Source organism: Chelonoidis abingdonii, chromosome 8 (genome assembly GCF_003597395.2).
Source record: "Chelonoidis abingdonii isolate Lonesome George chromosome 8, CheloAbing_2.0, whole genome shotgun sequence".
Taxonomy (NCBI): domain Eukaryota; kingdom Metazoa; phylum Chordata; order Testudines; family Testudinidae; genus Chelonoidis; species Chelonoidis abingdonii.
Genome location: NC_133776.1, coordinates 49,681,227 through 49,706,716, shown reverse-complemented (window position 1 = coordinate 49,706,716; position 25,490 = coordinate 49,681,227). Strand labels below are relative to the sequence as shown.

At 45.4% G+C, this 25,490-nt stretch overlaps 1 protein-coding gene across 7 annotated transcripts in view; it reads left to right on the top strand.

Moving 5' to 3' along the window:
- The window catches only part of GIGYF2 (GRB10 interacting GYF protein 2), a 173,100-nt gene that overhangs the window by 24,896 nt on the left and 122,714 nt on the right, over positions 1–25,490 (top strand). For 6 of the 7 annotated variants that reach the window (XR_012656383.1, XM_075068594.1, XM_075068591.1 and 3 more), the window contains one exon: positions 11,710–11,805. Coding sequence is in view for 5 of the 7 variants with exons in the window: in XM_075068594.1 (XP_074924695.1) it covers positions 11,710–11,805 (96 nt within the window). In the remaining 2 variants the exon portion in view is untranslated. Of the gene's footprint in view, positions 1–11,709; positions 11,806–15,682; positions 15,932–25,490 lie in introns of all 7 variants that reach the window. The other variant, XM_075068595.1, reaches the window with a different exon arrangement.

Below are 25,490 nucleotides of genomic sequence, written 5' to 3'. Positions count from 1 at the left end.
TTATAGACCTATATCCCGGTCTTTTCAGCCTCTGTCAACACCTGAGGTTGACTGCAGTATATGAGGAAGTGTATTCCTGTCTTTTCTTTGTTAGATCATAATAGGGAACCTTCTCCTAGATTTGTCCCCCAGTCTCCAGTGTCTATGAATAGAAGTCCAAAAGGAAGTCTAGAGGACACTCTTCTCATTGACACCAAAAGAGGCATGGTTTGTACAGAATCCAAACCCTACGGGTATCTCCACCTTAGTGCCATATACCATACTTGATGTCATGCAAACCTGGCCTTACTTGCCACTTTGGAACCCTAAAACTCTACTTCCTAGACCTCAGTCATTGAAAGTTCCTTTGTCTCATCACAGGTCTCCTTCTGCGAGGCCTTCTGGAGCATTATAAGTCTTCATGTTGTGAGGCATGTGGCCAAAAATGAGGAGGATCAAGAAGAAGAATAGCTCCTACAGTACCAGTAGTCATCCCATACACCTTCCCAGATGCAGATGTTAAGCCTAATTTACCATCTGCTATTGATAACTTAAAGGCTTTTCAAGACCTGTTAAAATACATAGCAGATACCTTAGACATTGGGAGTGGCCCAAAGAAGTCAATAAATCATTTAACATGTTGCATCCCACAATATCAGGCAGGTTAGCCACACCACATATGAAGTTATTTTCAGACCTGGCAAAGACAAGGAAATCACTGGCCTCCGTCTTGCAACTTCTGAAAGATCAGTGTCCTTGCTAGGTCCCTCCTGAAAGGTTCCCGTATTTTTATGTTCACCCTGCCCCAGTTCACTAAAGGTTGCTGCAGTGCAAGAGAAAATAAAACAAGGACTTGCTAAGATGACTCCTAAGGAGAGGGACCTAAAGAAACAAGACCTTTTTGGGAGAAAAGTTTACTCTTCAGTCAACCTTTAGGTTCTTACAGTAAATTTATTAACCTTTGAAAGTGATATATGCCTACCTCTAGTAAGATAAGATCTCCCATTTTGCAGATAAACTACCTCAGGAGTCTATGGAGTAGCTGAGATCTGTTCTTACCGACTGCCAAGACATTGTTGGAGGCAGCTCTAGATGTGAGAGCTATGTCTACTTCATTACCATATTGAATTTTAATGGCTGAAATCATAAGATCTACTGAAAGAGCTAAGGTCACCATTGAGGATGTGCCATTTGAAGGTTCTGACTTAATTCTAATATGGATAAAGTGCTAAATTCATTATAGAATTCCAGGACAATTCTTTACTCTCTGGGCCTTTATCCTCCAGCTTGGAGGAGGAGAGAGGACAAACTTCAAAGAGAATGCTCATGTTACCAGCAGATATATGCTGAGCCTCCCAGAAAGAAACCCCCTTCTTCCAGTGAAGAAGCAATTCAGCTTTCTTTTCAGCTAGCACTCAGGTTGCATCTGGATCCAGGCAACAAATTAGAAGACATGGTCGAGAACCCTGGGCTGATCTGACTGGATATATTCCTGCACTGCCTCCCCACCCTCCTGTTTGGCAGCTGCCTTTTTTACTTGTTGGAGGTCTGAACTGGAATTGGGTTCCAGTAGTCGTCAACAAAGGATTTTGATCCAGTTTGAGTCCTTGCCAGCCCTCTTCAAGGACCCCTCTCAAGAGATGCTGTTCAGACAAGAGGTGGACTCCCTTCTATAACTTGGAGTAGTGGAGGAGGTGCTTCTCAAGTTTTGGGGGGGTTATCCCAAAGAAGAAAGGAGGATAGTTTCTCATTCTAGACCTCAGCAAGTTCATCCATTGTTTGATGAATGATAGTCATTCTAGGCATCCATAATACTGTAGATCTAATACCTTCCGTAGATCTTTAGTTTGCAGCTGTTGACTTCCAGTATGCATATTTGTCTGTCCATCCAGTAGGCAGTTAATACCTTGTTTCCTAGTGTGAAGCTCACACTTATCTGCACAGAGTTCTACCTGTAAGACTTTCCATGGCAACAAAAAAGTTTAGCAAGTGCCCAGCAGCTCATCTATCCATACCTTGAAGAATGGCTGATTGAAGGCAAATCTCTTCAGAAGGTACCTCGCTCAATAAGAATAGTCTTCAAGCTCTTTACCTCAGTGAGACTCGGCGCAAACGTTGAAAAATCCACTTTTTTTTCTGACTCAGACAATTTAAGTTCAGGACCACTCCTATGAACTCTAAAACAGCAAGAGGCTGAAGTAATTCTGTGCCATTGTGGACATCATCTCAGAATTGAAGTAATCCCCGGGCTTCAGTGTGAGACTTCCTCAGTTTATTAGGTCACGTGGCAGCTTGCCCTTTAATAACACTGCATTCAGATTGTCACTTTTTTCCCCTGTAGGGATGATTTGAAATCTTTATCAGCCCAGCAGATACTGCATAGACTTAGAGGTTTCAGACCCTCCAGAACTGCTATCCTTTCTAGTCTCATATAAGGATCCATAAGAAATCTGCCAGGGCATACTTTATGCTTCATGCCTCCCTGCCTTGAATGGGATAATGGATGCTTCCCAGAAAGGATGTGGAGCTCACATAGGTGATCTACAGGTGCAGGGTCTTTAGTCCCCAAAAGAATCTCATATCCATATGAACATGATGAAGCTGAAAGCTGTACATTTAGCATGTAAAGCTTTCCTGATCTTCCTCCAGGGAGCTGTGATTCAGACTCTGAAAGATGGTACTACAGCAATGCGCACTATGTCAGCAGAGAATGGAGAGTGAGATAATCTCTGTCAGGAGACAATACATTTATGGAAGCAGTGCATACAACATTAGATTACTTTCACAACCGTATTTACCAGATTATCCCTACAGGAAGTATTCCAACAATCAAGAATGGGCTCTTGAGGTTTCTGTCCTCCAGCAAAAATTCCTCTAATGGGGACCCTCATTCTTGGACTTAATTGTCACCAACTTTAACAAAGTGTCGAATGTTATGCTGAAGAGGAGGTTGCCTTCCAATCCTGTAGGTGAGAGATTGTTGAAATGGATCTTTAGTGGCCCACAGCTGGGCAGATTGTTACCAGTACCAGTGAAAATTCGGATTCAGTTTGCTCAATGCACAGCAGTTTGAGAGAGAATTACACAAGCAGTGAAAGGTTATATAATACAGCTTCCTAATAAGCTTCAGTTCCCCAAGCATATACCCTGAGTAACTGTGTTGGCCCTATACAGTATCCTGATTTGCAAACCAAGCACATATAGCTACCAGTCCTAGATGGAGTCTTTTTTTTCTTCTCAAGTACTTAGTATGTTAAATGTCCCCCAAAGCAGGGTGTTGGTTACCACGAGGCCCTCTGGTTCAAAGTCCTAGAAAAGTCTCTCATAGCAAGGGGTTGATTACCCTGGGACGCTCTGTCTTACAGCATCATGGACCTCTTTAAATGTTAATAGAGGATCTAAGAACTATGATATTCTGAACATTTATATCCTTTGCTCTCAAAGATGATGTGTGTCCTGGTTTTTCTAATTAATTTTTTAGAAGGGACTGCAAGACAGAGACCGGAGATCAGTTGATGTTTACCTTCTCATCTGTCATTCACTTGAGCTCTTAATGTGGTGCCATCCTAAAGGGTAGTTTTGACCTGGTTCATTCAGTACCAATCTCACTTATCACGTTTTCTGTGTTTTCTTTACTTGGTGAGCTGGCCAGCTGAAGTGACCAAAATTTCAAGCTGAAAACAGACAGCACACATACAGATTGAGCCTCTGGTTAACCATTCAAGTGCAATTTCAGCACTCTCAGTAAATTTCCGTACCAACTGTCTGATGTGAAGAGATCCCTGCTCCCAGAATCCTCTAGAAGATTCAGACGTACCAAGCCATACCGAACTTGTGTTCTCCACATGAATTCATATGAATCACAGTAATTCATAATTCAGCAACATCCAAACAAGGACCTGATGTATGCTCTTCCATGATCCCTTGAATTTCCAGGATCTTCAGAAAAATGAGACAGGACAAGGCCTTACTAACAATAGCCTCAGTGTTTGTACTCCTGACCCGATACACCTCTGGATGCAGCCTCCAATTGCTATACCAGACCTGTCAAGTTATTTCCCAAGATCGTGGCCAGATCCTGTCTCCAGTACTTCATCTCTGCATCTGATCACATGCACATCTGCTAGCTGAGCATTATGAACAGAAGATGGTGGTGGTGGTAATAATTAATAATAATTGGAGATATACCAATCTCCTAGAACTGGAAGGGACCTCAAAAGGTCATTGAGTCCAGCCCCCTGCCTTCACTAGCAGGGGCTCTTCTGAAGTGCAGGACACTCTGATTCAAAGCAGAAAGGCTTCTACGAGGCTAATGTGTAGATTAAAGTGGTAAAGACTACTAGCCAAGCTCCTCAGCGTTTGCTAGATGTCACTATCTAGTAGTGTTTTGGGCTATTTATTATTTTGGAAGCAAACACTTCTCACCATTAGCTTAGTTAGAATCCGCTTAGTTGCAATTTGAGCCTCTCACCCTTATATTTAAGGTCACACTATCTTTTCACATTCCATAGTTATGAAGTTAGTGAAAGATATGGTCCATAGTTTTCCTCTACTTGGCAGCCCTTCTCTTTTCTAAAATCTTAAATATTGTCTTTCTGGCACTGATAGATCCCTCCTTTGATCCTTTGCAGTCTTGTTCTCTGTCACCTTTGACTAACAGGGTGAGTGAGATCCAAGCGTTGATGTCAAAGCCTCCTTATGCATTATTGTATAAGGATAACATGACTCTCAGATCTCACCCAAAGTTCTCATCTAAAGTAGTCTCAGATTTATACCTGGATCAGTTCATATCCTGGTATTTTTAGCTATGCTGCATTTGACTTCTGGAGAGATTTAAGTCTCATACACTGGATGTGTTGATAGCACTGTCATAACTCCCTCAGGAGGAAAAAACCCTTGTTCTTCGAGTGATTGCTCATGTGCATTCCACAATAGGTGTGCGTGCTCACCACGTGCACTGGTGCCAGAAGTTTTTCCCCTAGCAGTACCCATAGGGGAGTGCTCCTAGTAACCTCTGGAATGGTGTCTCTATGGTGCAGTATAAGGGGCTCTGCATGCTTCCCCCCCCCCCCCCCGTTCCTTCTTGCTACCAGTGAAGGTGTATTGGAACTGCTCTTCTCCAGCTTCGCTGCAGCTTTCCTCTTGAACTCTCTGTGTCCCTAGCTTTAAGTCATGCGACGCTTGCAGGCGGCTAATGGCAGTGAGTAATTCACATGTGAACTGTTCATGATATCTGGGGGAAACCCATCTCAGCAATGGTTGCAAGATTTGCAGATCTTTCAGGCCTTGGACCAAGAAGGAAAGGGACATTCGGCTCTGAGCCATTCTGATGAAGTTGGTGTTGACCCTGACTCCAGTGTGCCGCTCCGAGTTGGCACCAAGTACCGCAGTGTTGGTGCGTGGTGACTCTGCAGTGTCTTCCACCAGTTGGCACCGCTCCCCGTCCATGAGGCACATCAAGAAGGCTAAGAAGAGGTCGTCTCCACTGAGACACCAGAGCAAGACCAGGGAAGAGACTAGACCCACATTGGACAGGTCTTGATCACCGTCAGCCTTCAGGCCTCCGACTCAGGTTGAGCAGAGTTGCCCAGCCCTCTCGGCACAGGCCTCCTTGGATGTCCAGGTGCCCTCTATGCTGGAGGCCCTGCAAGCGGCTTGGGATGTTATATTTCTGCCGGTATCAGGGGCACTGCCACCGTTGGCTCCCTGGTCCAGAGGCAAGCCACTGCTTGGATCTCTGCAGCCACCTCCTGGTTGATACTGTTCGCGGTCGAGGGAATGTTCCTGACGCCTTTTGCTGCCCCCCATGCGCAGTCTGCGCCGGTCCCCATCAACCTCCACCAGGTTGTCTGGCTGGGTTCCGACTGGCAGGGGTTCCAGGCACTTCTCTGCCTTGAGGGATCATAGACTTCGTGATGGCAGTGGGCCCTGTCGAGACCAGGACAGATGGCACCAGAAGTCCTAGTCTCTGAGAGGCTACTCTAGTCCGTTGCGATATGGGTGTCGACGCCGTTCTGTTCTTCATCTTGCTCCAGGACCACACCACAGTCCCGCTATCTGTCACCTCGCCATCGTGGATCCGCCTGCCACAGCTGATTATGGAGCACCTCCTGCTGGCAGTATCACTCCTCCACTTCGGGATCACGGTCTCCTAGTTGGCACTGTTCCCAACGCCACCATTCCTCCTGGTCCAGGGATAGTGGCAGGTCATATGCCAGCCCAGTCTTCCTTCGTAGTCATCAGTCAATGGGGCAGGCTACTCAGGCTGAACTGCCTGCTCTGCTGGTGCCACAGCAGGTGCAGTGGTGGCAGCACCATGGTACCAGTGGGCCCTGTGGCCCCTGACGCAGTCCCCAGTAGGGGCTTGCTCGGTGGCTGGAGCCTTGGAGAGACCGTCGGCCTCCCTATCCCAGTCTTCCAGAAAGGAGTCAGTGGGGCGTATATCTTCGGTTCCGCACCCAGAGGGTGACCAAATGGTGGGACCTCTAGTACCAGTGGGTATACAGAATACTGCACCCCAATTCTCATCCTCCCCTGATGAGGCGATTGTGGCCCCTCCTCCTGCTGTTCTGAAGGAGGACTCTTAAGGCCCACCAGGGAGTATTGAAAAGGGTAGCATTGAGCCTCAACCTTCACACTGAGGAGGTGGAGGAACCCTCGGACTCTCCCTTCAATGTCCTTCAGATGCTTTGTGGCAAACTCAGGCTTCCTTGCCTCTCATCTCTGAGGGCAGAACGGAAGTACTTTTTGCCCGCCAAGGGGCATGAATACCTGTACATCCACCCTGCCCCCAGTTCCTTGGTGGTTGAGTTGGTCAGCCATAGGGAGAGGCAGGACCAACCAGCCCCTACTCCAAAAAATAAAGACTCAAGGAGGCTGGACTTATTTGGGAGACTGGTTTATTTGTCCTTGAGTTTCCAGTTAAGGATGGTTCACCGACCCAGGAGGGCCTGATGGTTCAAGTTCAATTTGTGGGGCTCTCTACCCAAATTCAAGGACTCCCTCCAGGAGCGCGACAGGAAGGAGTTTAAAGCTCTGGTGGAGAAGGGTACAGCGGCTGCCATGGCAACCCTGCAGGCAGTGTCCAATGCCGTGGATATGGATGCAAGATCTATGGCCTCCGCGGTGTCCATGAGGAGGGTGTTGTGGCTCCTGCTGTCTGGGCTGTCCATTGGGGTGCAAAACTCCTTGCAGGACCTTCCGTTTGATGACAAAGCCCTGTTTGTGGAACAGACGGATGTAAAATTGCATGGCCTGAAAGATTCTCGCACAACATTCAAGACACTTGGCCTCTATGTCCTGGCTGTGGCCAGGACCAAGTTTAAGCCTTAGCAGGCTCCCACCCAGGCCACCCACTCTAAATATGAGCCCCCTTATAAAAAGTCACACGACTATAAGAAACACCTGCAGAGGCAGTCCTGGTCTGCCCCGCAGCCTGTGCCCTCCAAGGGTAAACAGGTGGGGAAATATATAAGTTTTGATGGGACGCCTGGGAATGACTTACCAGTTCATACCAGGGATCCACCGGCAATAAAGCTTCCCTTCTCCAGCTGGTTGTGTGCTTTTGTCCCTGAGTGGTCGCGGCTGACTTAGGACCGTTGGTTTCTCAACACAGTCTCCTGGGGCTATGCTCTCCAGTTTACCTCTACCCTGCCCAACTACCCTCTGTCCCCATCCCTACTAGGGGACCCCTCTCACAAGGCCCTGCTTGAGCAGGAGGTGGGGTGGCTCCTTGGTTTATGAGTGGTGGAAGTGGTGCCAGTGGAATTCAAATGCAAGGGGCACTATTCCCGCTATTTCCTTATCCCAAAGGCCAAAGAGGGACTCAGGCCCATCCTGGACCTGCGAGATCTGAACCAGTACATGGTAAAGCTCAAGTTTCGCCTGGTCTCTCTGGCTTCCTCATACCCTCCCTGGATCCCGGGGACTGGTACGCTGTGCTTGATCTGCAGGACATGTACTTCTGCATGCATATATTTGAGGAACACAGGCGTTACCTCCGTTTCATGGTTTGGCAGGAGCACTACCAATTTACAGTCCTCCTCTTTGGACTGTGCACTGCTCCCAGGGTATTCACGAAGTGAATGTCTGTGGTGGCGGCCTGCCTCAGATGTCATGGGGTTCAGATCTTCCCCTGTCTGGATGACTGACAGGTCAAGGGCAGTTCCAGATCGCAGGTGTGGGATCACATGGTGGCACTCCTGTCCACATGCGCCACCCTGGGCCTGTTAGTAAACGACACCAAGTCCACGTTAGTCCCAGTGCAGAGTTCATCGGGGCAGTCCTAGACACTACATTGGCCAGGACCTGCCTCCCACCAGACAGTTTCGAGACCCTGAAAGGGCTCATCGACACAGTCACACAGTTCCTTGTGACCATATCCAGAGCGTACCTCCAGCTCCTGGGTCATATGTTGGCATGCGCATATGTGGTTTGCCATGCCAGGCTCAGGATGAGGCCCCTCCATCTCTGATTGGCCTTGGTGTTCTCCCAGTCCAGAGACAGGATGGACAAAGTCCTCACTATGCCCGAGCTGGTGATCGCCTCCCTACAATGATGGTCCTCTCTAGGGGAACATGCTCCATGGGGTCCCATTCAGGGGCAGACCCCCATATGTGGAGTTGGTGTCAGATGCGTTGGACCTGGGGTGGGGAGCCCATGTGGCAAATGTTCAGACCTAAGATCTGTGGTCCGTGCAGGACTTTGCCCTGCATATAAATGTCAAAGAGCTCAGGGCGGTCCAGCTGGCATTTGTGGCCTTCCGCTCGCACCCCTGAGAGCAGAGTGGTCAGGGTTCTCATGGACAACATGACCTCAATGTTTTACATCAGCATGCAAAGCGGGGCCCGCTCCTCTGTCAGGAAGCCCTCAGGCTGTGGGACTTCTGTATAGCCCATGATATTTGCCTACAGGCCCATCACTTACCAGGCACCCGGAACTTGTGGATGGATTGCCTGAGCCAAGATTTCTCTCAGCACGAGTGGTCACTACACCCAGAGGTGGTGCACAGGATTTTCCAAGGGTTGGGAACTCCCTAGGTGGATGTTTTCGTGACTTGGCAGAACCACCGGTGTCCCCGTTTCTGCCCCAGGAGGGAGAGGAGGTTGGGGGAGAGTGCCATTTCTGAAGCCTTCCTCCTATCCTGATTGGGCCAGCTTCTTTATGCCTTTCCCCGATCCCACTGATTGGCAAGATCTTGGAGAAGATAAAAACGGACAGGGCCTGGGTCCTCCTGATTGCTCCTGTGTGCCCAGGCAACACTGGTACGGGACTTTCATGGGCCTGGCAGTTGCCCCACCGTGGCCATTGCCGTCCTGCTCGGACCTGCTCGGCCAGGGCGAGGACCGCCGCTGCCTCCACCCCAACCTAGCGGCACTCCGCCTCACGGCGTGGCTGTTCAGTGGTTAGACTGGGAGAAAAGGAGATGCTCGGAAATGGTTCAGTGCGTCCTTTTGAAAGCAGGCGGCCCTCCATGCGTTGGGCCTACTTGGTAAAGTGATCTCGGTTTTCCTGGTGGGCAGCTGAGCTGGGTGTTTTGCCTGTAGCTGCTCCACTCCAACTCATTTTAGACTACCTCCTTCACCTTAGAGCCCAAAGTCTAGTGCCCTCGTCCGCCAAAGGGCACTTGGTGGCCATATCGGCCTTCCACCCCCTAGTGCAGGGTCACACAGTATTCTCTCATGCTATGACTGGCTGATTCCTTAAGGGATTGGATTGTCTCTTCCTGTACGTTAGGTCCTCCCACTTCCTGCAGTGGGACCTGAACTTGGTGGTGGCCCAGTTGATAGGTCCCCCCTCTAAGCTGCTAGCTACATGCTCCTGGTCATACCTCTCGTGGAAGGTAGCCTTTCTAGTGGCGATCATGTCAGCTAGATGGGTCTTGGAGCTCAGGGCCCTGACCTCTGAGACCCTGTACATGGTGTTCCATAAGGATATGGTCTGGCTCCGACCACATCCTTTGTTCCTCCCTAAGGTGGTCTCTGCCTACCATATGGATCAGAACATCTTCCTGCCGGTCCTCTGTCCCAAGCCCTATGCGTCCAGTGAGGAGTGCTACCTCCACACACTGGATGTGAGACTGGCTCTGGCCTTTTACCTGGAGTGGACTATGCCATTCAGGAAGTCTTTGCAGCTGTTCATTGCCTTGGTTGAACACATGAGAGTGGCCGATCTCCACTCAGTGGCTCTCCAACTGGATCGCCTCGTGTATCTGTACCTGATGTGACCTGGCAGGAATCCCTCTGCTGTCAATTGTGAGGGCACACTTAAACTAGGGCACGAATCTTGGCTGTCTTTTTAGCCCATGTCTCCATTCTGGACATTTGCAGAGCTGCCACATGGTCTTCCATTCACCTCTCATTATGCAATTGTCTCCCAAACCAGGAAGGATGCCGGGTTCGGCAGGGCTGTACTCTGTCCTGAGAGTCTGTGAACTCCTACCCACCTCCAACAGATATTGCTTGGCATCACGTATTGTGGAATGCACATGAGCAATCAGTCGAAGAAGAAAGACAGTTACCTTTTCCATAATTGTTGTTCTTCGAGATATGTTGCTCGTGTCTATTCCACACCCCGTCCTCCTTCCCCTCTGTTGGAGTTGTCTGGCAAGAAGGAACTGAGAGTTGGGGGAGCCTGCAATGCCCCTTATGCCGAGTCATAGAGGCACCACTCCAAGGATCGCTAGGGGCACTCCCCTGTGGGTACTGCTAGGGGAAAACTTCCGGCACCAATGCACTTGGCGAGCACGCACACCAAGGCAGGGCCCGCTCCTTGTAGAATGGACATCAGCACCACATCTCGAAGAACACCAGTTATGGAAAAGCTAACTGTCTTTTCTGCAAGTCATCCAGGCTTTTTGTATTCTTTGGGACTAGATGTAGGGGATGGGCCATTTTGACTTAAACTGTCATCCTAGTTAGTATCCAGTTGTATAAAGATCTGTATGAACTGTTTAAATAAATTCATCCTATTTCATTATGGCATGCATGAGTAGAGCCCAAACAGCTTCATCTGCATGCTTGAGACTTGCAGGGAAGCTACTTGAAGTTCACTTCACACAGTCACACGATATATTACTCCCTAGTTGCCAGATTAGATGTCTAATCTGGTACAGCCTGCAGGCTCTCTGTTCAAACAGGACTCCTAGCATCTACTTCCTTAGAGAGAACTGTTATATAAGTGAGATCCACGTGGCCATATACTTGAAGAATGAATAATAGCTTTCTCAACAGTAACTATGGTTCTTTGAGTTATTTTTGTCCATTTGGATCCCACGACCTGTTCTCCTTCCCTGCTGAAATGGAGTGCTTCATACTATGATTCTGTATTGACAAAGGACCTGAGGGGCAGTTGAACTTGCTTTACCTTTTGATGTCCTTGGGTGAGGGGTATGAGGACATGCAGGGCATAGGTATCACTCCAGTGGACCCTGCTGGCGAAAAGAATCTGTTTGCATGTGCATGGGGTGCATGTACATCTAGAGTAGCATCCACACAGACAAAATATTTCTAAGAATCACACTTTACAGTAAATACCTATTCTCTTGGCTGGCTGTGTTCATGGATGTCGGCTTCCAGAACCCTGGAGAAAGACAGGTAGGTATTGAACAGAGAGAGGAGATTTGTTGGTGGCGATTAGAAGGTGCATAGAGCCATCTCTGGAATGTGTGTACTTGGATGTAATGCTTGATGTGTAGTGTAGCTCTTAACGTGCCATCTTCCTTCCCTGCAGATACCTTCAGACCTCCTGGATAAGGAGTTTCAGCCTATTTTACAGGAGGAGCCCCTGCCACCACTGGCACTTGTGCCTTTTACAGAAGAAGAACAGGTTGGTATCTGCAGCTGTTTAAGAGATGACTTTGTGAAAAATGAATCTGAATAACTAAGAACGTTCTGTGGACTGGGACTTGACTAGTGGGAGATGACAAATAGACGGTATTTATATCTGAAAACATAAGATTATCTGTATGGAAAGGGTTAAGACTGGGAGACTTGAGCAAAGAGCCCTATAAGAGAGCTCTGTGTTGCCATAGAGTGCAGGTTCCTGGCCTCAAACCCAGTTGGCATCCTATATTGTTTAACCAGAGTCCCTTTGTTCATCATTCTGCTTCTGCTATATTAATAGCAGGCATTCCCTAGTTGAGCTGGTAATCCAAAATTATCAGAAGCTCCCAAGAAATGAGTGAGATCTATGTAGCTTTTTGTAGGACCCTGTCTCTGTGTTCACAGAATTTTCAGATTAGTAGGACAGCAGTTACAAGAAAAATGTGAAAGTTTTAATGCTAATTTACCATTTTGGTGATTGCATGACTGCTGATTCTTTAAGTGTCCTCTGCCTATTCGTGGTCATGAGATGCAGTTCTGATGGTGGAATTTTTCAATAGCAGTGCCTGTGGAAACACATCTGCACTTCCTCCTGGCCTTCCCTTTACTGATCCTGAATATTCTGAGGGTAAGGCTGTAAAAAAGGGCATGTTGCTCTGGCAATTTCTCTTCCAGCTGCCATGCTTACAAATAAGTAACTGCTCTGGGCCCTTGGCCTGGATCCTTGGCTTAGACCAATGTCTTCTACACACTTTTAGCTTTTATAATAGATTAGATCTTAGTGTAAATAGTTACATTTTAACCTTATAGTGATAGGTTTTACTACTTAATTTTTTTTTCTAACTAGTAGTTTAGAGTGTTGGTTCAGTGATTAGGATCCAGTAGTGGATCCAAAGATCAAGAGGCCTCTTGTCCCACTGTTTTTTCTGGCATTTGAGCCTAATGCAAGATGCTTAGCTTGCCTCCAGGAAGGACACACTCACTCAAGAAGGTGCTCTATCTGCAGTTCTTTGCCCCTGAAGGCTTGGACAAAAATCAGAATAGACCACAAGCTCTGCTTCTGCAGGAGGTGTGACAGCCAAGTTTTTCAGATCCGGCACATCTCTCAAATCCTTGGGAGCACAGACCAACATCTGCCCCACGATGCTTCTGGTGAGAAACAGCAAAAATCTCTGCAGAAGGTACTGTCTTTGGTTTAAAGCTTCAGGAAATCTGCAGGACTCAAGAAGAGAGCCAAAACTTGAATCCAAAATTAGAAAGCAGAGATGGGAAAGGCGTCTGAGCAGATACCACTACTGCTCCCCCCTCCCTCCCCCATTATATTGACCATGGCACGCATAATACCTTCTCTTTCAACACAAAACTAGTTTGTAGCTCTTAACCTAAAGGATACACATTTCCATATCTCAGTCAGACCGGCACACCTATGTATCTTGGTTTCCCAGTAGGAGGGGATGACTTCCAGTTAAGACTTCTTCCCTTTGGCCTTTTTGCTGCACCCTGGGTTTTTACAAAGTGCACTTATATCTATACATGATTTGGCTAATCAAAAGCATTATCAGAAGAAAATTCATCCAGAGCTATATCTTAAATATGCTCCCTGTTCAAGAAGTTACGCCTTAGGATAAACTGGGAGAAACCATTATTGAGACTCGCATCGGATTACCTTCATAGGAGTGATATTGGACTCATTCTGCAGTGCTGCTTTGCCCAAAGAAATGTTTGAAAAGATTAAATGAGCTATGCCACCATTTTCAGATCCATGCCAAAACTCTTCCTCTTTCTCAGACTAATTGACTTCATAGACTCAGCTATGTCTTACACTTCACATCCAGCTTAAAAAGAGTCTCTGGTACTGGCAGACACAGAATGTGGTCCAGTCTCTGTCATAGTGGACTCAGAGTCTCAGTGTTATGAAAGGAGCGGCTTTCAGCCCTCCAGCACCATCAGCAACAATAACCTGTCACATTGAACGTGGGCTGAGGAGCTCATTTCAACAGGCTGTGTACCACCACGGAGATGCCTGTGAAAAGAAAATGCACATCTTTGTGCTAAAAATCAGAGCACTGTGTTGGGCTCTCAGAGCTCTTCTTCCTCATGTCACAAGGTAGAGCACGTTGACATGAACAGACCAGTGGCGATGTACTATATAAACAAGAGGAAGGAGCTCACTCAGAGCAACTATGAAGGGAAGCAGTAGGTCTGTGGCAATGAAGCATACAGTACAAGATGTACCCTGTATTACTACATCTGGCAGAGAAAGACATGTCTTGTGCATCAACTGAGCAGACACAACAGAACTCCATGAGTGGTTGTTAGAGATGACGGTCTGCATGATCTTCAACTCATGGGGTGTCAGGATATAGATCTCTTTCCAGTTAGGGAAAATGCAAAATGAGCCAGATTTTGCTTGAGAGCAGGAAGTGACAACCAATTCTTTTGGATGCATTCCTCATAAGATGAAGGCAGGTTTTCCTGTATGCCTTCCTCTCACTTTTCCTAATCCACGGAGGAGTGGTGTGGTGATGGTGGTTTAAACGATAAAATGAAATAAAAAAGGGAAAAAACAAACACAAAACAGTAGAGAACTGAAGTAAATTTGGTGATTCTGGCATGGCTGAGAATACAGTGGTTCTCAGACCACCTTTGGCTATCAAAAGGAGTTTACCAGTCTCTCCCTCTTACTCCAGATCTGCTGAATTGACAAAACAAAATGTCTGAAGACTAGGGCTGTAGGGCTTTGATAGAATTGGAGCAGTCTTGCTCTCTAGATATGCATGTCCTAATTAACTGTAGGAAAGAATCAACTTGTAAGTGTCGTTAACCTCAAATGGAAGAGATTTGTTTGGGCGAACAGTAATAACGTAACCTCAACCATGGCTCCAGTTCAGCGTATATTAGAATATCTGCCACAGATGAAACTTTCAGGTTTTTTGCCCATCAATGAAGGTTAATCTAGTAGCCATATTTATAAGCGAGAGGTTATATCAGTAACCATTCAGTATCCACACGCACGTGAGTTGAGATTTATGGAAGAATTAACATTCCCCAGGAGTTAGTCTTCTGTTGCGTGTGGAGACCTCAACCAATTCCTCACATAGATAATGAAGCCTCCATTTGGGCCAATGGCAGAATGCCCTTTATCTCACCTTTTAGTTAAACATCTGCTAGAAGAGTGAGTGAACTACATACCCGCTATTTACTGTTTTTACATAAGGACAAAGTTGTGCTACGTCCCCATCCCAAGTTCCTGCCCAAAGTGGTGACCTAATGTCATGTTAATCAGTTAACCTGGCAGTGTTCTTTCCAAGATCTCTCTCTCTCTCTCGTGGAGGAGAAAATATTTCATGCGTTTAGATACAAAAAGGGCTTTAGTTTATTTTAAGTAGGATTCAATTCAGGAAATCACCATATCTATTGGTTTCCTATGCTGACAGCAAAAAATTCAAAGCAGTCACATCTTACACTATCAAAATAGGTTAGGCTCTGCTTTCACGAGGCCTACGCTTTAGTATCAGTCCTTGTCTCTAAGGAAATTGGGTCACAGTTTGTGAGCGCCGAGGCAGCTTCAGTGTCATGCTTTAGACATGTTACTTTTACAGAGGTCTATAGGGCTACAATGTGGAGCTCCCTGCATATGTTTATAAAATACTATTCTTTAGACTTAGCATCCAGAGCGGTTGCACAATTTGGCAGAGCAGTACTCTATTTAATTAGGATTCCACGTCCCACCTTCCTCAAAGGACAGTGTTGCTTGTCAAACTACTCTCATGAGTGGGAATATGCAGAGGACACTCAAAGAAGAAATGGAGGTTACTCACCTTAACCAGAGGTCTTTGAGAGAGATTCACGCATCCTGCCCACCTTTCTCTCTTCCTCAGAGTCCTAATTACAACCAAAGTGGGACTTGGAGGAGGCACTTGAAGGATCTGAGGCGGCTAGAGTGCCACATCCCCTTTTATAGCCTCGCCCTCAGAACATTCAGGAACAGTGAGGGGAGAGGCAGGAGGGGGCATGAAAACGCTCCAACGGGCACTGCTATCAAAAAGTTCCACAATCAAAGCTGGACATGAGGCACCTCCTGTAAGTGTGACTATGCAGAGTCCATCTTTGAAGAACTCTGGTTACAGGTGAGTGACCTCCATATTTAGTTCTGTGTCATCTTGAAGGCACTGTGCTCACTGTTCTCCTTAAGAGTACCTCTGCCTTAATTTCTGTGCCTGCTAAAACAACAATTGTTGTCCCACTTGTTACATTTTGAGGATATTTTCTTCTAACTTTTCTAGATATGACACTCAGTCTTAGAGGTTGTTGAATGGGCCCTTGGAGAGGATACTCTTCAAACTCAGGCAAAATAATTCTTTTTCAATTATCCTTCTCCTGAGTGGGTCTTATACAGTGAGGTCAACAATTGTCTAGACATCTCTAACAAGATAGGTGTCAGAGCCCTGCAGATCCCCTGCTAAATGGAGTCAGTTGTAATGCAGACCTGCTGCCTGGGCCTTGATGGTTTTATTACTTCCCCAAGTACTCACTATTGAGTTGTGGTAGAGTTTCAAAGGGATACCATTATTACCTCAATTTCCCTTTCTGGGGGTAAAAGTGGTCCTTGTGTTCATGTCCTTGGAAGCCAAAGAAGATTGACTTCGCAAATAAATCTCTTGGCACTCAGGTTTCCAGAGTTTGGCTCTCAAGGTATTCATCCTTCATCTCCATCCAGATAATACAAATTCTCAGATCTCACGGTGGGAATGTATCACTTAAACTGTCAAGAAGGCTCTTGGTCTCCCTCTTATAGTAGGAAGCTGTTGGCCTGTGAGAAAGGTGTATTTGTAACAATACAGAGCCCTTGGCTTTGCATCTTACAGGGAAGAAGGGTACCTAGTTTCTGATCTGATCTGCAGAGGAGATCATCATGAGTAATCCCCCAAGGATTCAGTGGCAGTCTTTTGTCTAAAAACCAAACAGTCTTTTATGATTTTTCACTCTCTTTTTTTTTGGTTCTGGGCTCCTTCCTGTGAGACAAGTGGCGTTCCCCAAGCTGTAAGGTGGAGGTTCCCAATCTGTGGCCTATAAAGAGTTGGCTGGTCATGTGGTGCTGACTGTCCTCCTGTCTCTAGCTGTTAACTTGATTGAAAGATGAAAGTGTACTTCCTTACATGGAAAATGTTAGGAAGTTGCTTGCTTGCTTGCTTGCTTGCTACTGTAGTTCCTATAGAAACACATGTGAACAGTGGCAGGGGGAGGTGGGCTGCACAACCATGAATGACAGAGCCAGTGGTCCACAGGATAATCTCTATTAGGATGTGGCCCAACTGTGAAAAAAATTGAGAACCCCTGTTCTAAAGTTGTTGGTTCTTAAGGGTAGTTGTAGCAAGCTTGATTTTGTGCCAGCTCTCCATGTGCATGTAGATGCCTGTCATCTTTTGAACCTTACAATCAGTTCCGTCTTGATGGTAGTCAGCAGTGGAGCTCTCTGCAAGACCTCTGGCTCTCTATTTGCCCTCTGGCTTTTCAGTCATCTCATCACCTGTCTTTTGTTGTTGGTGGTTGTGTTCTTCCCTACCTTCTAGCCAGACTCAGTCTTTATAGTATTATTATCTGCATCAGAAACCAGCAATTTTGGTTTCTGATGCAGGAGCGCTGGTAAAATTTGTTCCCAGAGATTTCAAAGAAACTTTGGTTCCTTACCTGAGATCATTCTATTGGACACTGTGTTTTGTGGCTTAGTGTCCTGACTCATTTCATTGCCTCTTCATCTTTGTTTTGTACTTTGGAATTAATTTGCATGCAGAGACACTTGCTTTGTGTGTCTTTACCTTTTCAGGATTTTGTCCACTGCCTTGACCTCTAAGAAGGAGGAATGTACAGATGAGTTGCCTGAGCTAGTAGCTATCATCCAGTAGAATTGCCATGTTCTTGCACCATATATTTGACCAGTTGAAGTTGTGGCAGACGCTTCATATCAAAGCCCAGGTCTCAAAAGACAATTGAGAAACATTTATTTCTAGAGAATATGGTCTTGTTTCTCAATCCTCACATAAGGTCTTGAGAGTTAGCACTACCACAAACACATTATTGTTCCCCAAGATCCTGAGCTTTGGTGCAGGGATTTCTTTGGACAAAGGGTATTAGTAGCCCATAATTGTAATCTTTCAAGTAGGACTGCGAGCTTTTCATGAGCAAAGGGCAGATTGAGGTCTGGTAAAAGGTCCAGGTAAGGTTCTTTCTCAGACACTGTGAGTTTTTAAAGCACGAACCTATTCTAACATCAGCTCTGGGGTGGCTTTTTGGTGTGGTTTATGTGATAGCTGGAGTGAATGCTTTGGGGTGGATGTCAGTAGGTCTACTTTGCTGCAAGATCTTACCAAGAGATCTGGAAAAATGAGGATCTGAGGAATATGTGGACCACTTCTAGTTGAAGGCCAACGTGTTCTCTTGAGTCTGTTCTGTTCTTGTGCTCCCTTCTATGAGAGAGTCAGTTTTCATCGCAATAGCTGGCTTCAACGGAACCTGATAGACATCTGCCCTGACGAAAGCAGCAGGAGGAGTGGGTCCTAAGCCCAGTCTCATAAAGGATCAAAATTGAAGGTGTTTTTTTTTTTTTTTTTTTAAGGATTCCAGAGTGGATAGCCAGCCCAGTCATGTTCTGTAGCTTGGCAGGACCGCCCTGTCAGAAGCAGACTGAGCTCTTTAACCCAGGGCCCCTTGTTGCCTTGAGTGAGTGGATCTGTCATGGTCCATTAGAGCTAACAGTTATGAATTCAAATCCCTCTTGTGAATCAGTCTCTCTCTTTTTCTGGCTCAATGAATATTTAAGTACTTATACAAAATCAAACATCTTCGACCGGAAAGAATGACACATGAATAGCCTATAGCCTAGTGATTAGGGCAGTCACCGGCAGAAGGGAGACCTGAATTCAAGTACCTGCTCCAGAATGGGGATTGAAACCTGCGTTTCCTGCATTCCAGGCAGGTGCTCTGACCACTGGTAAAGATTATAAAGGGGTGTGCACACCGCCTTCCCTCTTCTCCCCCCTCAAACTATTTGCCCAACTTGTGAGCCCATGTTTTACATGGAAATTAATTTTCTTGGTGACAGTGACTTTAGCTTATAGTGAACTAGCTTCAGGCTGAAGTCATTTACTTACGTTGCATATTACTATGTGGTGTTATGAACTTTTCCGAGATTCCTCTTCAAGGAATATCATGTGCCACAGACAGTGTATAACAGCCATATGGGTCTCATTCCTTGTACTTAGAGAGCATTTTTGTTCGGATTAGGTCTCTAGAAAGAAATCCTGCTTTCTCTCAACCCTGCAAAACTGGATTGTAGAATGAGGGAGTTCAAAGTCTCTTGCTCCATCCTATTGGTTATTGAGAGTCAAGTCTGATGTGTTTGGGAGGAATCTTTGGGGAGTGGGGAGAAATAAAAATTATTTTTGTATTGGTCTTTTTTTCTACCTATTGTAGTAATATTATTTCATTATTTTGTATTACGTTAGCACTAAGAGACCCAAACAAAGGTTGTGGCTCTATTGTGGTAGACCATCTACAAATGTAGAGGAGACCAGTTTGTGCTCCAAAGGGTTTCCAAATTAAATAGACAGGACAAAGGCTGGAAGAAATGAAGCATTAGCACCATTTTACCAGTGGAACTATAAGGCACAGAGTTTTGAAAGAGAGATGTAATGTCTTTTCAGAGAGGTAGAACTACAAGTAATATCCCTATCCTTACAAATGTAGAATGGATGAAACTTTCTCCAGTTAAACTTCATATAAGAGAGTCCAGATTAGCAATGCAGTCAAACAAAGGACAGGCACTTAGAACTTCACAACTTCAGTTCATCCACCTGAACTGAGTTCAGTATTTCTGTCAAATGGATGGGCTCCCAAGTTAACAGAAAATCTGATATTTTCATTGAAGCCTTTTGCACATGTAATGAATGCTTTGAAAAACAGTGTGTATAGTTGGTACCAATGAAAAGGTCATTAATGGCACAAGGCTATTCTCTTATTTTCTTCTTGTCACTCACTGACTACTGACTGATTTTGGGCTACTTATACAGTGCTTTTGCAGCTAAGAGTTTTCTCCAGCGGTAAACAGTAGTATAGATTCTGCTCCTGAATCTTGTGCTCCAACCTAGTGCATAGTGTGTTACTGAAATTCTTTCATCTAAAATTCCAAACTTTTACACTGTGTCATGATGGACTTCTAAGTCTGAACTGCGTATAGTCATCAGTTCTCTTAATCTGGTGGTAGTCAAGAAACTTCATTTGCCCCTTTTCTGCTTGCTTTTTTTCCTTTCTTCCTAGACAGTTTTAGTTTTCAGATGTTTAGTGTAGCCATTTAGTTTCTCTAACAAATAAAACAAGTTTTTAAAGCATCAAACCACTGTCAATATTGAAATTTTCTTGTAAAAGTTTTTCTTCCGAAGCTCTTATTTTTCTTAGATTACTTTTTTTTTAATCAAGCTTCTTACTACTTAGTGTGTTTTGGTCCTCTTATTTTTTTGGTGTTGAAGATTGCTTCAAGTAATGGCCAAAATTCAATCTCAAAATGTCTGGTGGTAGAGACTGTAAGTGGCTGTGTGTTAAGGGTACATAGAGCTTGGGGGAAGTTAGACCATAGAACATCTACTGCAAGCTCTGCTTAAAGACATTTCCTTTAAGTTTTGAGGTCCCAGAAAGAGCACGTTAGCCTCTGGAAGACCTTTCTAATCTTAGTCACTCTGTCAGTGTGAAAAGCCTGGGAAGAAGTTCTCAAAGGAAACAAAGCACCTGAATTGGTTTGGCATATGTCTGATCTAATGATGTATTGTTAGTCACTATTTTAGGCAAAGCTGGCAGCCTACAATTGCTGTGTTTATAGTAAGGTTGCCTAACATTTTCCATTATAAGACCCTGCTTTTCAGTTGCTTTTAATTTCCAAACTTTAAAACTGTTCAGGCTGAAATTTTCCATGCCAGTTGTCTCTTAGGGTAAATTTTATTTTTTGGAAAATTTTCAGCAAAAACAACCTCATTCTCAGAAAAGACTGAAGGAAAAAATACATTTTTCCCAGTGTTAAATTTGTATAGTAGTTTTATAGAGAAGCGTTAGATGTCCATGCTTTAGAGCAAGATTGCAGAATCTGGCAGGGGGAGTGTCTTGGGGGTCAGAGAGGTTTCTTTTGCTGTCCCCAGGAAAATACACACAATTTGACTGATTTACAAACCTCTGAAAATTATTCTTAGCACATGCTCGGTAGCAGCTTGTTTGGCAGCCCTTTCACGGAGCAAAACTTTCCCTGAAACTGCTCCCTCTGCTGGTGGGGGTTGTGGGAGGATGGCTATGTGGGTGCTAGGAAGCAAAACTGAAAACGACTTTCTCCTGTTCTCTCAGTGCTCCTCTTGCTGGCTCTTGGGCAATATGGGCAAGGAGGAAGCAGTAGCCTGAGTCAGAAGGGTGAGGAGATGGGATGGAGTGTACTCTTTGGTGGGAAAAGGAGCAGGGTGGTACAGGGATAGGAATACTTGATTGGGTTGCAGAAACAGAAGGGGGTGGGCCGGGGGCAACACACTAACGGACATGCTATGAGTGAGAAGATAGAATGGTCTGTAACCATTCGACATTAATCCGTTCCAGAACCAGGAATAGGATTCAGGATTCCTGAGTTGAAACGTGCCTTCACTGTCTAGGTGTGAAACCCACTTAGGATATGTCTACATTGTACACTAAGCTCAGGATTGAGCCCAACTCTGCCTCCCCCCCCCCCGAGTCTGAATTGGGTCAGCAAACACTTAAGGAGCTGCTCCTAGTCCCCTGCTAGGAGTTGGTCAGAGCCTGAGTCCCACTGTGACTCATGTCTATGTCATGTGATCTTGCAGTATGGACGCAGCTCATGCCACAGATCCAAAACGGAAGGTCTGTGTAGTGCAGTATAGACAGTTTGAATGGCTCTGAGACCCCGCGTCCAGCAATTGGATCCCCAAGTTTACAATGCTCAAGTGTGGTCTTGAAAATACTGAGTCCACAAGCCCACATCCCACAGATGCAGGTTTACAATGCAGTGTAAACATACATCTAGTGTCTTTCTCCTCATCTAGTGTTTGGTTTACCTAACGGATAAGTCTGCTGTTGCTACCAGTTACTCCATTATCTGTAATAGTAGTGGTTCATGCAGTGGATCTAAATATTCCAACTGTGCTGGTGCCCCACATGGAGGTCAGTATGCTTCCACATGATGGAATTTCTGCTTTTAAATTTGCTTTTTTAAATCATTAGGAAATTTGAATTAAATAAGTCCTCCTACATTAAAATGGCAAAGCCAAGCAGTTGAATTAAGGTTGCCTGTGCAACCTTAATTCTTCTTTGAGTGATGGTCCTGATTGTGTTCCAGTGAGGATAACATATATGTGCCATGCAGCTTGAGCCAGAGCTTTTCAAGATAGTAGTGTCTGTTGGTCTGTGCATGCGCCCTTGCATCGCCTTGTGGTTTTGCTGGAGGCAATAAAGGGCAGGGTGGACCGACTGTGTTTTCAGTTCCGTCTCACTGCCACATGGTCCGAGTCAGAGCTTCTGGTTTTCTCTTGTCTTTGGTGACCTGCTTTCCAGAAAAACTGTTTTTATTCTTGTATGTAGTTCGGATTTTACTGATTTTTTTTGCAGTAATTTTTATAGGATTAAAGATTTTGGGATGCTGCCCTGGTGGCTTCCCACTAAACTGTTCTCCCAGCGCCCATGTCTGGGCACTGGATTATGCTAAAGATTCTAGAGTTCAAGGTTTGCGCTTCCTGACCTTGCTCATTTTCACACAGCAACAAGCGCCAACACTATTTGTACTGCTTGGGGGAAGCCCACATCACGTCCAGGTGCAGCATCTGCCTCTCATTCCCGGCTTGTACCTGGGAAGCCCAAGCTCTCCACCTAAAGAAACACTTGTTGAGGTGGTCATGAGGTCGCAGTGGGATTCAGGTTGGGGGACCTCTTCCCCTATAATCAACCTGAGCAATTTGAGGAGTGCTACTGCGGAGCTCCTTCTGAGTTTTAAAGCCTACTTACTTACCAGTGTATGTGCTGGGGACCTTAAGAGTCTTGAGACCTGATATCCCAACAGATGCACAAATTACCATTGAGCCTTTCTTGGATCCACAATGTTGATAGCTAGGTCAACTTATATGCGCTAGATCTCCGCATGCTGTTGATCAGAGTGAGATCTCTAAACCTACTTATTTACTTCTTCAAATGTTTAAAATACATCTAGGCACGAATGTGGTGCTGTCTCTCCAATAAATTAAAAATTAAAGCATAAACAAAGGAGGGTCATAGTGGATAGTCAGCTGAACATGAATTCAAAGTGCCATGCTGTGGCCAAAAGGATAAATGTGATCCTTGGATATATAAATGGGAATCTTGAGTAGAAGTTGGGAACTACTTTACCTGTATTTGGCACTGGTGCAACTGCTGTTGGGACTGTGTCCAGTTTTGTTTTCCATGTTTCAAAAAAGACGTTGGTAAATTGAAGAGTGTTCTGAGAAGAGCCATGAGAATGATTAAAGGTTTGGAAAACAGACTTTATTAATGATAGACTCAAGGAGCATAATCTGTTCAGTTTAAATAAAAAGTTAAGGGTGACTTGATCAGTATATAAGTACCTAAATGGGGAACAGAATAATTGAGGTCTGTAATCTAGCAGACAGAGGTAAAACAAGATCCATTGGCTGGAAGTTGAAGCTAGGTAAATTCAGATTAAAACTACGATACAGATTTTTTGCAGTGAAAGTAATTAATCATTGGAACAACTTGGAGAACTACCTCAATGCTTGCTATCACTGGTAACTTTTAAATCAAGATTGGATGTTTTTCTAAAAGATGTACTCTAGTTCAGTGGTTCTTGATCCTGTGGGTATGCAGAGGTCTTCCATGGGGTAGATCAGCTTAGCTAGCTATTTGCCTAGTTTTATAACAGGCTATGTAAAAAGCACTAGCAAAGTCAATACAAACTAAAATTTCGTACGGACAATGACTTGTTTATATTGCTCTGTATACTATGCACTGAAATGTAAGTACAATATTTATATTCCGATTGATTTATAATTGTATAGTAAAAATGAGAAAGTAAGCAATTTTTCAGTAATAGTGTGCTGTGACACTAGTATTTTTGTGTGGTTTTTGTAAACAAGTAGGTTTTAAGTGAGGTGTAACTTGATGATATGCAAGACAAATCAGACTCCTGAAAGGGGTACAGCTGTCTGGACAGCTTGAGAGCCACTTCTTTAGTTCAATCAGGAATTATTTCAGGGAAATTCTGTGGGCTGTCTTATACAGGAGGTCAGTCTAGATGGTCACAGTGGTCTCTCCTGACTATCCGTAGATCACCAAGGTGTTTTATGCTTGTATATATGCATTTTTCCCCCCAGGGATGGGTAAACAACCATGTATTAATTATACTTTTTGTGGCAGAGCTCCAACCTTGTCCTCACGGGTCTCATGCTTCCAGGAAGTTTATGCTAGCCTCAGAGGCTCACTGTGACCCTCCATGTAGCCCTTCTCTCTCCAGGGCCAGGGTTACAGTCTACTGAGCCTTTTCATCATAAGCCAGCAAGGAGGTTGGTGAGAGAACTCCCACAGTCTCTGTTGTCCCTATGGCCTTATTTCAGAAGAGTTTAGTCTCCTGTCCTAACAGGGGCCTGTCTTCCCCTCCCAAGAGGTGTTTCTGTAATGGCAGGTTGGGGGGAACCTGGGCCTGCCCTTTACTCCTGGTTCCGGCCCAGGGACCCTAATGGCAGTAGCCGTTGGCAGCTGACCTTTCACTGCCAGAATTGGTACATTTCCCTGGGCCACTTCCCTACAGCTCTCCCGCTTCTCTCTCTTAACAGCTTCTTCGCCCTTGCCTTTGGGCTCCCTTTCCAGGGGCTTGAGGGTGTCTTCATTACCTCAGCCACACTTCTTTACTGAATGAAGGAGGCAACCTAGTGACAGATAATGTGGAAAAAGCTAATGTACTCAATGATTTTTTTGCCTCTATCTTCACAAACAAGGTCAGTTCCCAGACTGCTGCATTGGGCAGCACAGCATGGGGAGAAGGTGACCAGCCCTCTGTGGAGGAAGAAGTGGTTCGGGACTATTTAGAAAAACTGGACGAGCACAAGTCTATGGGGCCAGATGTGCTGCATCCGAGAGTGCTAAAGGAGTTGGCAGATGTGATTGCGGAGCCATTAGCCTTTATCTTTGAAAACTCATGGCGAACGGCAGAGGTCCCGTATGACTGGAAAAGGGCACTGTAGTGCCCATCTTTAAAAAAGGGAAAAAGGAGGGTCTGGGGAACTACAGGCCAGTCAGCCTCACCTCAGTCCCTGGAAAAATCATGGAGCAAGTCCTCCAGGAATCAATTCTGAAGCATTTAGAGGAGAGGAAAGTGATCAGGAACAGTCAGCATGGATTCACCAAGGGCAAATCATACCTGACTAGCCTAATTGCCTTCTATGGGGAGATAACTGGGTCTGTGGATGAGGGGCAAGCAGTGGATGTGTTATTCCTTGACTTTAGCAAAGCTTTTGATACAGTCTCCCACAGTATTCTTGCCAGCAAGTTAGAGAAGTATGGGCTGGATGATTGGACTATAAGGTGGATAGAAAGCTGGCCCTAGAGTCGTCAGACTCAAAGGGTAGTGATCAATGGCTCCAGTTCTAGTTGGGCAGCCGGTTT